Raw genomic sequence first — 14110 nt, 5'->3', positions numbered from 1 at the left:
CAGTAAATGGGGGCAAAGTGCAAAACGTAAACTGTACTCAACCTTGTCAACCAACTAACACATACATTTACATGTTTTAACTGTTCTGAATTGCTGCAATCCTCCAGGACACAGCTGGAACAAAAGAAATCAAGTATTCAACTGGCAAGAAAAACTCTGGGGAGAAATCACTGTCTAAAGTGACAAAGGAGAAAGTTCAAAAATCCAAGAAAGAGAGTAGCAAAGCTAAACCAGCTTTGTCCCAACCAACCCCGAGACCTAGAGCACCTGTACTGCAACAGAAGCCTGTAGTTATTCGAGGGGTCACCTATTATAAGGCAGGAAGACACGAAGAGGCTGAAAGCATGCCAAACAATAGAGGTATGATCCGTTTTGCCAAACACATCTCTTTTGTTTATGCCCAGCTTAGTTTTCCAAACTCTTTTGGTTTTCACTGCAAACAAATATATATTTTCTTTAAAGCCAAACTTCAGCCTACATTTTTTTGTTCTGGATAGAATGCTTGGTAGGTTAATTAGCTCCTGTCTAAATTTTCCCGTGTATGCATGCGAGATGGCAACTTTGTAAGCTCCTCAAGGGCAGGGATTGATGTGAATGTACAGTATGTAAAGTGTTGTGTAAATTGTCAGTGGCAATTTTTGATTATGGCTGCTTCAGTGACATCTGCCAAACCGTTGATAAATTAGTTTATTTAAATCATTGGCTGGATATGAACATTGTATCCTACCTACCACCACCCTTTTATAAAATAGAGAACATTAATTACTAGCAAATGTAACCTTAGATTATATTGTACATTTAGAACTGCAGATATTGTAAATGTATTTTACAAGTAAAGGTTTATTTGTACAACTCATTAGCAAAAAACTTCATTGTAAATATTCAGGGGGTGTCATATTTTCAAATTCCCAGATGTTTGTCAGTTATTTGTGAACATGTAATATATATGTCCCCCACTGTCTGGCTATGTCTGTCTAGTGTGAGATCCGAATGGAAAATCAAGGCTTTTGCCTCCAGTGTATGCTGCCAGTGGGTGGGCTGCTGTATGAAACTACATTAAGGATACAAAAAAGGATGAGTAGGATGTGCTCAGAGTTTTAACCTGTTCTTTACTTAGCTAATAATTAAAGAAGATAGTTCAAATTAAAAGGCACTTGTTTATTTACAAGGGATCAAAGCAACCACATCTTCTTCACAAAACAGTATTCTAGTCCTAACTTGACACTCTGTATACAAAATGCATAAAGCTAAGGAAAAGTAAAACTCCCAGAGAAAACGGATCCTTATGTTACTGACTAAAAAGTCATATACAGGCTCAGATGTATGTTACAAAAATGTGTGTACATTGATTTCTGTGTTTAGGTAAAGACACACTAAAATTGAAGTCACTATAATTCTTTGAGATGCATAAGTCAGGTGCTCAGCATCCAGTTCCCATTGGATTTAACATAGCTAGATAAAACCTGCACAATGAGAACAAAATCCAAGCCAGCTCAACCTAACATGTATTACAGTCCATATAACATACAGTCAGGTCCATAAATATTGGGACATCGACACAATTCTAATCTTTTTGGCTCTATACACCACCAGTGAAAGGAAAAGATGATTAATGCGCTACCCAACAGAAACAAAAAACAAAGAACAAAAAACAGCTGCTACAAACCATGTGACTAAAAGGGAAACAAATGTGAAAAAAATTGTAGCGCTACAAACACATATATTAACGGTAAATGTAAAGTTCAAAGTGCATATATGCGTAGTGTCCCAAGAAAAAACATATATGTAATCCAAGGAAACAAAAGTCCACAGTGGAAAAGAATAATCCGTGTGAATAATCTTGTCTGCTTCCCAACCATCAGCTTGTATATCATCAACTTAAGCGAATAGATGAAATACGCTTACCAGAGAAGTTGGATTCTACTGCCATAAGCATAGAATCAATGGAGCTTAGTGCCACTCGGGGCGAAGTAGTGGAGTGTTGGAGGCAAGGGTAGAGCCTCTGCAGGACTGGGACATCCCCTCTTTATCCACCAAAGCAGAGCCAAAGATGAGTTCCAAAAAACGAAGTGGTTCCTCAGTTCCCCTTCATTAGGCAGGTGCTGGCACTCTCTCCTTCCATGTTTTTGTGTGTTCAGGCAGTGGTTTGGTAAGCGTATTTCATCTATTCGCTTAAGTTGATGATATACAAGCTGATGGTTGGGAAGCAGACAAGATTATTCACACAGATTATTCTTTTCCACTGTGGACTTTTGTTTCTTTGGATTACATATATGTTTTTTCTTGGGACACTACGCATATATGCACTTTGAACTTTACATTTACCATTAATATATGTGTTTTTAGCGCTACATTTTTTTTCACATCTATACACCACCACAATGGTTTCAAAATGAAGCAAACAAGATGCGCTTTAACCACTTCAGCACTTTTTACAATTTGGCACTGCGTCGCTTTAACTGCTAATTGCGTGGTCATGCAATGCTGTACCTAAACGAAATTTGCGTCCTTTTCTTCCCACAAATAGAGCTTTCTTTTGATGGTATTTGATCACCTCTGCCGTTTTTATTCCTTGCTACGGATATTGATCCGTTAAGATACTATACCACTAAGGGAGGTGTACGGTGCGTACGTGGTTGTTAGCGCTACTGGCACTAACCTGACGCTGCCTGGGGCTGGTGCTTGCCAGTTCACCAAAATGCTACCAAAAAAACTGTTAGCGATCGCAGGGATCAGGCCTGACTCTGCGAATGCTGCAGTTATGCGATTAGTGTTTTGTAAGTGACAGTGATCAATCGATACTGCACTTGGGTGGGCTGGGCTGGGCTGGGCGGAGGGGCAAAACGCAGGTGCTAGCAGGTATCTGGGCTGATCCCGCTAACACTGCATTTTTGGGAACCCTAAACTGCTGGGGATGCTAGTATAGATCTGATCAGATCAGATATTGATCCGTTCAGATACTATACCACTAAGGGAGGTGTATGCTGCGTGCGTGGGTGTTAGCGGTACTGGCACTAACCTGACGCTGCCTGGGGCGACGCAGACCCTATCTGAAAAAGCCTTCACAGTTCTGGAACAACATCCTATGGACAGATGAGACCAAGATTAACTTGTACCAGAGTGATGGGAATAGAAGAGTATGGAGAAGGAAAGGAACTGCTCATGATCCAAAGCATACACCTCATCAGTGAAGCATGGTGGTAGTGTTATGGTGTGGGCATGTATGGCTGCCAATGGAACTGATTCTCTTGTATTTATTGATGATGTGACTGCTGACAAAAGCAGCAGGATGAATTCTGAAGTGTTTCGGGCAATATTATCTGCTGATATTCAGCAAAATGCTTCAGAACTCATTGAACGGCGCTTCACAGTGCAGATGGACAATGACCCGAAGCATACTGCGAAAGCAACCAAAGAGTTTTTTAAGGGAAAGAAGTGGAATGTTATGCAATGGCCAAGTCAATCACCTGATCTGAATCCGATTGAGCATGCATTTCACTTGCTGAAGACAAAACTGAAGGGAAAACGCCCCAAGAACAAGCAGGAACTGAAGACAGTTGCAGTTAAAGCCTGGCAGAGCATCACCAGGGATGAAACCCAGCATCTGGTGATGTCTATGCGTTCCAGACTTCAACCTGTAATTGACTGCAAAGGATTTGCAACCAAGTATTAAAAAGTGAAAGTTTGATAGATGATTGTTAATCTGTTCCATTACTTTTGGTCCCTTAAAAAGTGGGAGGCACATATACAAACTGTTGTAATTCCTACATCGTTCACCTGATTTGGATGTAAATACCCTCAAATTAAAGCTGAAAGTCTGCAGTTAAAGCACATCTTGTTCGTTTCATTTTAAATCCATTGTGGTGGTGTATAGCGCCAAAAAGATTAGAATTGTGTCGATGTCCCAAAATTTATGGACCTGACTGTATACAAAGTTGGCTGTTACACTTTGCCAGTGCTAAACATTTTAGATATTTATATAAATATTGTGATGTTTCCAGTCAAGAAGTGACATCAGAAGAGCCTTCAAAATCATCATTGCTAGTCACAGATCCTCCTTTGTGGACCTTTCCTCAGGCTGTATAGATCCCAGAAGGTCTTCTCTGCTAAAACCCATAATAAAGTTGAAGGCTGTAGTTCTACAAAAAGGCCAGGGTTTTAAGAATTTTGGTTTATAGAGTAATTGTGTGCAGGAGTACTAATACTTATGCAATAATGTAAATATCGTCATGGTTACTTTTGCTAATACAACTCTACATTTCCTTTCTACTGATTAGAAGGCCACCTCTTTCAGCACTTGCTCGCTGTGATGGTGGAAGGGGTGGGAGGACATAAAGCTTACACTAAGGCCCATAGATCTGATATAGTAAAAGTTACTGCGGACTGGGTGGATAGCTGGAAAATTTATTTTAAAAGTTGATTCCCTGCACTGCTTCTCTTTCCTAACTCCTGATAACTACAGCAATGGTTCCTGGTAGTGTACTGACTGACTATGTTCACAGCTCTCCTACTTCCTGTCCTTCATTTAGAACATATATTTAGTTAAGATCAATGACAATATTGTCACAGCTGACACTGCCAGGTGCTACAGAGCAGACATGTGTGATTAGTTTTGTACGAATCGAAAATTCGTACGAATTTCCGTAAATTCGTACATTCGGGAGGATCCGAAATACGAATTGCTATGCTTACGAATTTTGTACGAAATACGAAATTTTGCTTATGAATTTCTGTTCCAAATTCCTAACGAACATTTGTAATTGTTACAAAAAGTTAACAAACCTAAAAGTTAAAAACCCAGGAAGTCAGCACAGCACAGGGATGGTGTGAGCCCCTCATAATGATAAATTCATCATAACGAACATTCGTAATTGTTACGAAAAGTTAACAAACCTAATAGTTAAAAACCCAGGAAGTCAGCACAGCACAGGGATGGTGGGAGCCCCTCATAATGATAAATTCATCATAACGAACATTCGTAATTGTTACGAAAAGTTAACGAACCTAAAGAAAATTCATATTTCGTACGAAATTTCGGGCACGAAATACATATTAATTCTAATACGAAACGGAACGAAATGAAACAAATTTATTGAGAGCGCACATGTCTTCTAGAGAGACTGGCCCCATCCAAATTTTGCTATGGGGTCTCAGTAGTACGCCTTTTCTGCCCTGCTTAGGACACAACCAGTTGCCGTTCTCTTTCCTTTCTCCCTGTTCTGCCTGTCTGTATTTCCTCCCTCATGATCCACAATGGGTTCCTTCTCTGCATCCTATTGTAATGAGTCTGAAGCATTGTGGGTAGAACTGTACATGGGTGTGCGCAGGGCCGGTACAAGGGGTGGGCGGAAGGGGTGGGTGCCCTGGGCAGAGCAATTTATTGTAGGAAGGGGGCGCAGCGCTGGCAGGCAGTGTGATGTTAAACTTTCTGGGCAAGTGACTATCACCGGCCGCCCCTACCACACTGCAGAGCTGCGCCTGCTTGCAAAACTGTGCAGAGGCATACTAAGCGGGGGGGCGGGCCGCCCCGAGTACCACATACTGGGGGGTGTCAGGCTGGCCCCCCTCCGCGATTGAAGCGGTGGCAGCGCCGCGGGTTTAGGCAGCGGCGCAGTGACAGGCACAGGGAGAGGCGATCTATATTGTGATGCGAGGGGGAGGAGGTGTGCGGGGGGTGCAGGGTGACACCGCTGCACCTACCATCCCCTCCTCTCGCGGCCGCGGGCTGTCTGTGCGATCCCAGATGTCACAGGCACAGCTGAGTAGAGTGAAGCCGCCTCCTCCTCCTTTCTGTTTATGTGTAAACAGGGGGAAGGGATCTGCTGAGCATGTGCCGCCACGCTGATCTGAGGTACTGAATGGGGGAGGGGTCTGCACTGAAGGGGGGGCTACATTGAAGGGGGGTCTACACTGAAGGGGGGTCTACACTGAAGTGGGGTCTGCACTGAACGGGGGGCTACACTGAAGGGGGGGGCATCTGCACTGAATGGGGGGGGCTACACTGAAGGGGGCTACACTGAAGGGGCGGGCGTCTGCACTGAACGGGGGGGCTAAACTAAAAGGGGGCGTCTGCACTGAGTGGGGGGCTACACTAAAAGGGGCGTCTGCACTGAATGGGGGGACTACACTGAAGGGGGGATCTGCACTGAACGGGGGGCTACACTGAAGGGGGGTCTGCAATGAACGGGGGGGCTACACTGAAGGGGGGCTATACTGAAGGGGGCGTCTGCACTGAAGGGGGTCTGTGTAACATGCAGTGGGTCCAGAGCTGCAGGGTGATGTGTAATGTAAAGGGGTCCAGAGATGCAGAGTGATGTGTAATGTAAAGGGGCCTAGAGATGCAGGGTGATGTGTAATGTAAAGGGGCCCAGAGGTGCAGGGAGCTATGTAATGTAAAGGGATGCAGGGGGCTGTGTAATGTAAAGGGGTCCAGAGGTGCAGGGTTCTGTGTAATGTAAAGGGGCCCAGAGGCGCAGGGGGCTATGTAATGTAAAGGGGCCCAGAGGTGCAGGGTGCTGTGTAATGTAAAGGGGTGCAGGGTGCTGCTTAATGTAAAGGGGCCCAGAGGTGTAGGGTGCTGTGTAATGTAAAGGGATGCAGGGTGCTGTGTAATGTAAAGGGGTGCAGCGGGCTGTGTAATGTAAAGGGGTCCAGAGGTGCAGGGTGCTGTGTAATGTAAAGGGGTGCAGGGTGCTGTGTAATGTAAAGGGGTGCAGGGGGCTGTGTAATGTAAAGGGGTCCAGAGGTGCAGGGTGCTGTGTAATGTAAAGGGGCCCAGAGGCGCATGGGGCTGTGTAATGTAAAGGGGCCCAGAGGCGCAGGGGGCTGTGTAATGTATAGTTGTGCAGGGGGCTGTGTAATGTAAAGGGGTCAGTGCGGGGGATCGCTGGACTCCAGATTAGCAGGACTGGGAGGGATGGGGAGGGGATCCAATGTAAGTTTGCCTTACAAATTTTCTTTAAAGTAAACTAAAATTTTAACCATTTGCCGACCCGCCGCAGTACATATACTGCGACGGGGCTGCAGCTACAGTATTGTATCGTTGTATTGCTTTTAGTGTTTTCTGGTTTTGAAAGGACACCGACTCTTTCTTTATACGCGGGGGGGGGGGGGGGAGCAGTTTGCCATCTTCGCCCTGGGCACCAGATGGCCTTGTCCCAGCACTGGGTGTGCGTACTACAAAGGTTGTCATTGGAGTATGTTATAGACTTCCCAGTGTTAGTGAGGAGGTGGAGACTCAGCTCCTTGCACAGATGGAAAGGGCTGCAAGGGCTCGGACAGTGGTAATAATGGGGGATTTTAACTACCCGGAAATTGACTGGAGTAATGGCACTGCTGGGACAATTAAAGGGCAAAAATGTATAAACCTATTACAAGACAATTTTATGGTCCTGTTTATTGAGGCTCCAACTAGGAATGACGCTCTGCTGGACCTGGTAATATCAAACTACGCAGAGCTTATTACCAATATTCATATAATAGAGCATCTGGGTAGCAGTGACCATAACATGATTTCATTTATTGTTAGGTGTAAGCAACAAACTCATACGGGTAAGATAAAAACACTTAACTTTAAGAGAGCAAATTTTCCAAGGATGAGGGCTGCTCTCCAGAACTTAGACTGGGGGGGAATATTGTCATCAATGGGAACAAAACAGAAATGGGAATTCCTCAAAGTGACTGTATGTAAACTCACTACAAAGTATATTCCCATGGGCAATACGTTTAAAAGGCTAAAAATAAAACCTATGTCGGCCAAAGTTAAAATGGCTATATAAAAATGAAGGAACGCCATCATCGTTTAACCACTTGCCGACCAGCCGCCGTCATTATACTGTGGCAGGTCAGCATGATCCCGCGAACCGTCGTAGCTATACGTCTGTCCCTTTAAGCGGGATAGCAGGCGGCACGCCCGCTGCACAGCGGGCGTGCCGCCGCAATAAGTGGTCGTGGGCACGAGAGACAGAACAGGGATATGTGTGTGAGGAGAGGAGAGAGAGATCGTGAGTTCCTACGAGCTGGGAACCACGATCTCTCATCTCCTGTAGTTAGTCCTATCCCCCACAGTTAGAACATACACATAGGGAACACAGTTAACCCCTTTATCGCCCCCTAGTGTAAACCCGTTCCCTGTCAGTGACATTTATACAGTAATCAGTGCATTTTTATAGCACTGATCACTGTATAATTGTAAATTGACCCAAAAATGTGTCAAAAGTGTCCAATGTGTCCGCCATAATGTCGCAGTCTCGATAAAAATCGCAGATTGCCACCATTACTAGTAAAAAAAATAATAATAATAAAAATGCCATAAATCTATCCCCTATTTTGTAGTACCTACCTGACACACACTGACCTACCTGGTGCACACTGACCTACCTGACAACATACACTGACAATACCTGACACTGACATACACTAATACCAGCATGGATTTATGAAAGACAGAAGTTGTCAAACAAACCTGATTTCTTTTTATGAGGAGGTAAGTAAAACCTTGGACAGAGGGGTGGCTGTAGATGTGGGATACCTGGACTTTGCAAAAGCGTTTAACACAGTTCCCCACATGCGGCTCATGTGTAAGGTAAAGTCTACAGGCTTGAAAAGATCAATTTGTAGATGGATAGAAAATTGTCTAAAAGACAAAATTCAGAGAGTAGTGGTTAAAGTCTCTTATGCCCTGTACAAACGGTCGGATTTTCCGATGGAAAAAGTGCGATCGGATTGTGTGTGGGCTCCATCGGACTTTTTCCATCAGAATTTCCGACACACAAAGTTTGAGAGCAGGATATAAAATTTTCCGACAACAAAATCAGATTGGTTAAATTCCGATCGTGTGTACACAAATCCAATGCTCAAAGTGCCACGCATGCTCAGAATAAATTAAGAGACAAAATCTATTGGCTACTGGCCTGTTTATAGTCCCGTTTTACGTCACCGTGTTCAGAACGATCGGATTTTCCGACAACTTTGTGCGACCGTGTGTATGCAAGACAAGTTTGGCCCAAAATCCGTCTGAAAAAATCGGACGGATTTTGTGGTCGGAATGTCCGATCAATGTCCGGTCGTGTGTACAGGGCATTACTCTGAATTGTCTAAGGTTATCAGTGGTGTACCCCAAGGTTCAGTGCTGGGACCCCTACTTTTTAATATCTTTTTTAAAGATATAGGGTCTGGGATTAATAGTAACGTTTCTGTCTTTGCAGATGACACCAAGCTATGCAGGGGAATAACGTCCTTACAGGATGTCTCCATCTTACAAGCCAACCTCAATGCACTGTCTAATTGGGCAACTAAGTGGCAAATGAGGTTTTATGTTGATAAATGTAAAGTTATGCACTTGGGGGCTAAGAATATGCATGCATCATACATACTAGGGGGAGTATAACTGGGGGAATCAATGGTGGAGAAGGATCTGGGGGTTTTGGTAGATCTTAAGCTCAATAATAGCATGCAATGTCAAGCTGTGGTTTCCAAAGTGAGCAAAGTCCTTTCTTGTATTAAGAGAGGTATGGACTCCAGAGTGAGAGATTTTGCCCCTGTACAAATCAATAGTAAGACCTCATCTGGAATATTTAGTTCAGTTTTGGGCACCAGTTCTCAAAAAGGATATCGGGGGAACAAGAGAAAGTGCAGAGATGGACAACCAAACTGATAAGAGGCATGGAGGAACTCAGCTATGAGGAAAGATTATAGGAACTGAATCTATTCCCTCTTGAGAAGAGGAGATTAAGGGGGATATGATCAACATGTACAAATACATAAGTGTTCCATATCGTGAACTTGGTGTTGATTTATTCACTTTAAGGTCATCACAGAGGACAAGGGGGCACTCTTTATGTCTAGAGGAAAAAAGATTTAATCTGCAAATACGGAAAGGATTCTTCACAGTAAGAGCTGTGAAAATGTGGAATAGACTCCCTCCAGAGGTGGTTCTGGCAAGCTCAGTAGATTGCTTTGAAAAAGACCTGAATTCTATCCTAAATGTACACAATATAACTGGGTACTAACATTTATAGATAAAGTTGATCCAGGGAAAATCCAAAGGAAGGAATTTGTCCCCCTGCTGTAGCAAATTGGAGCATGCTTTACTGGGGTTTTTCGCCTTCCTCTGGATCAACTGTGGTATAGGTTTGTGTATATGGGATTGTATTTCATTTATTTTTTTTTTGGTTGAACTTGATGGACTTGACTAACCTGACTAACTATGTAACTGTATTGCCCTGGTTCCATGATCAACTTACAGTCTCTGTTCCCCCATGACCAATACCATTAGATTGCACACTTGACCAAACAATACATGTCTAGATAAAATATTGTCTGTTTGGGCAGCAATGTATTCCAGTGTGTTAAAGGAGAAGCATAGCCAAAGATTGTTGGCCATAATTCTCCCATGGGTCACAGGAGTATAGTTCGTTATGCACTCCTGTGATCAGGTTTCAGCTGAAGTCCGCTGTCCGCTGACATCACAGAGCCAGTCCAGGCTCTGAAAATATCCAGATCATATGGTTGGTATCCACCCAGAAGCTGGCACGTGGCTCAGTCTCTTAGCGAGCTGCTGAGAGCCTGAGCCAGCCCTTCCTGCCCCCTGCACGGCCCAGCACTTCAGTGAGCGCTGGAGGCTCTCACTACAGAGTCGGTGGGGGACAGATGCAGCATCAGTGCATCCACCTAGCTGAGTATAAATGTTTGAATTTCAAAACCCTGACCTTCTCTTTTAAGTTATTTAGTTACTAAAAACTATTCAGCCTAAGGTAATACATTCATGTACCGACACACGTTTGCTTGTTTATGAAAAACACTGTGTTCTCTTGGCACAATAATGTTAATATATTTTTGCAGGGCTAATTCTACATATCCGCCATAGTTTTAAGTAACAGTCAGTGTCTTTGTGGCCTTAATTTCAAAGCAAAAACAAACCGATTCCCCACAATTATATAGTGTGCTAGCTCACATTTTGGTTTAAACTTGAAAGTGTTCATGAAATGATCTACTTTATGAAAGTAACTTATTTGCAATAGATGCAAATGGTTATTTAAAATATCTAAGTATATTAGTCTCCTTTTTCAGTATTTAACAGGCATACATTAAGGCTAGGCTTACACTTGCTATTAAATTGCTTTACTTCTAAGAGATAACTGCTTGTTCTTGGAAAAGAAAGAAAGACATAGCTGCTTGTTGGCTGTAGTCTCACTTCGAACATATTGAAACCAATGTGCTTCTAGAGAGATGATGGGCAACAAGTAGCATAAAGATTTAATACACAAAGTGACCTATTTTAACAGATTACAAAACAACTTGGACTAAAACTGGCATATCAGATGTGACACTTTCTGAATTCACTGTTTTGTTTGGGTAGTCAATGAGCTTAAGATAATGTGGGACATAAATGCAGAATTGGAAAAATGATTTTTCTTGTACAAAGGTTTTTATTGAACATACAGATCAGAAAGAATACAAATAACAGTGGTGGACATACCATGTAAACACATCTGCATTAAAATTGCAGATGTATAGCAAATAGAACATTACTAGACATAACAAATCCTACACCGTCCTGATGTTCAGGAGAGGTTGCATATGGTCTGTGGATTTTATGGATATGCTAACCTGCTAGATATTAGCAAAATGTATTTAAGTTTATAAAGCCTAGTACAGACTGAGTTGACTTTGAATGTTAAACAACATAATAAGAAAGAGACCATATGGAGCTAGGTATGACATTATCATGTCCTTAAAGCGATCGTTCAGTATGCGACCAACCTAACAGAAGTTGGGTTGTAGATCAAAAAAGTTGCGAAGAAGAAGATAAGAAAAAAGATGTAGAAGAGAAAAGGCCAAGAAAAGAGGAAAGAGAATGGTGCAGAAGAGGAAAAAGGGGTGGGAGGTGGGGGGGTCCCCGGGGTGGGGGGAGTGGAGGTATCTCAGAGTGAGAGCAGCGAAGGATCAAATCTAGAAGGGTGGACATGAGACACCCAGGGTCGCCATGTCCGAAGGAGCTTATCATGTGTGTCTGATAGCACAGCTGTCAACTTTTCGTTGATCATAATATCATTTACACGTTTTTTTACTGCTTCAAAGCTGAGAACTGGGGTTTTCCAGGCCTTTGCTATGGTCAATTTAGTTGCAGTAAAAACATGCGACGCCAGTTGGCGTTCTGGTCTTAATAGTTCTGTGATTGGTTTCCCTAGGTGGGCTTCATAGGGATCCCTTTTTATATTTGTATTAAAAAGGTTATGAAGGAGTGCATAGATTCTGATCCACAATCTGCATACTTTGGGGCATTTCCACCAGATATGTGCCATTGTTCCTTCCTGGGCACACCCACGGAAGCATAAGGGGGAGTAGGATGGAATAAAGCTCGCAAGTCTAGCTGGAGTGTAATACCAGCGATATAGTATTTTGTAAGCATTTTCTAGGAATAGTACATTCCTGGAGCATTTGGATAGAGATGCAGTCATGACCTGCCAATCCTCTGAGTTTTTTCCCCAACTCTGCCTCCCACTGGAGATGATACGGTCTCAGGGGTGGTTTCTTAGAGCCTATTATGGTTGCATATATTAAAGAGATCAAACCCGAGGATTGAGGTCATGATCTACATAAACTTTCGAAAGGGGTCAATGTATAGGGGGTTGGTTGAGATTTAATGAGTTGTTGTAGAAAGTGTCGGATCTGCATATAGCTGTAGTGTTCCCTAAGAGGGATGTCATGGGAGGATCGTAATGCCGCGAATGAGATAATCCTGGTAGAGGTAAACATGGAGTGGATATCTACAAAACCGTTCTCGGACCACCACGCGAATTGTGTTGGGTTATCTCGACCAGGTGGAAATAGCGGGCAGTAAAGAAGGTGGAGTAGAGGGAGATGCGAGGAGATCAGATTCGCTGAGTATTTAATCGAGTCCCACAACTTAAGTGAGTGAGCCAAACATGGGCCTATGTTGGTTGGGCGGTGAGCCTTGGGGAGCCAGGGTAGAGAGGCCAGTGGTATTGGATGGGAATCCACCAGATCAATGACGGCCCACAACGGCATCTGCTGTTTCTCATGGAGATGTGATAACGGGGCGATAGCTGCCGCCGTGTAATAAGCCTGCAGATTGGGGACCGAGAGGCCACCGTTGATCCTGCGGGCATACAGCACCCGTTTATTAATTCTGGGACTTGTAGAACCCCATAAAAATTGCATAATTTTATGTTGCTGAATGCGCATAATATGGGGCGGAACGTGGACCGGTAGAACCCTGAAATAATAGAGCAATTTTGGGAGATAGGTCATACGGATAGTTGCAATCCTTCCGAACCAGGACAATGGGAGGGCAGACCAAGAGTTAAGCATAGCTGCCAATTTCCCAAAAAGCAAGGGAAAATTGGCCTGGTAGAGGCTTGAGTAACACGGGGTAAGTTTAATCCCCAAATAGGGTAGGGAGGTCAACCATTGAAAGGAAAATGTAGATTTTAAATGTTCTAGGTCAAGGGGCGCTAAATTAATCGACATCGCTTTAGACTTAGAGGGATTGACAGCTAGGCCTGAAATCGAAGCAAAGGTATTTAAGAGGGACAGCAGGTTAGGTAAGGTGATTCTAGGCTTGGTAATAGTGAGCAGAATATTATCCGCAAACAGGGACAGTTTATGAGAGGAGCTCGCTATTTCTACCCCTTCTATATCCAGGTGAGATTGAATAGCCTCCGCCAGAGGTTCCAGTGCCAAAATAAATAGAAGTGGGGAGAGTGGGCAGCCCTGGCGTGTCCCTCTTTGAATAGGAAAGGTAGGTGACTCAAATCCATAATATTTCACTTTGGCCTGGGGGGTGTCATAAATAGCTGAAACCCAGCTCATAAAGGACGCACCGAACCCATAGTGGTTCAATACCTGTATAAGATAGGGCCAGGACAGGGTATCGAAGGCTTTAGTAATGTCCAAAGACAAAAACATTGTCTCCAGAGATCTATTGTGTACGATGTGTTGTATTTGTAGGAGACGTCGGATAGCATCACCGGCCTGTCTCCTTGGGACAAAGCCCACCTGGTCTTTTTTTATTAGTCGTGGGAGAAAGGAGTTGAGGAGTTGGCCAGGATTTTTGTCAAGATTTTCATGTCTATATTGATCAAAG

General features: G+C 43.5%; 1 protein-coding gene across 1 annotated transcript in view; it reads left to right on the top strand.

The window, feature by feature from the left end:
- Positions 1-14110, top strand: part of OLFML2A (olfactomedin like 2A) — a 532150-nt gene that overhangs the window by 369774 nt on the left and 148266 nt on the right. The window contains exon 5 of the mRNA XM_073600361.1: positions 108-360. Within this exon, the coding sequence (XP_073456462.1) occupies positions 108-360 (253 nt within the window). The remainder of the gene's footprint in view (positions 1-107; positions 361-14110) is intronic.

This window comes from Aquarana catesbeiana, linkage group LG09 (genome assembly GCF_042186555.1).
Source record: "Aquarana catesbeiana isolate 2022-GZ linkage group LG09, ASM4218655v1, whole genome shotgun sequence".
NCBI classification, from domain to species: domain Eukaryota; kingdom Metazoa; phylum Chordata; class Amphibia; order Anura; family Ranidae; genus Aquarana; species Aquarana catesbeiana.
The sequence above is the reverse complement of the archived record's forward strand: the minus strand, read 5'-3'. Positions and strand labels throughout refer to the sequence as shown.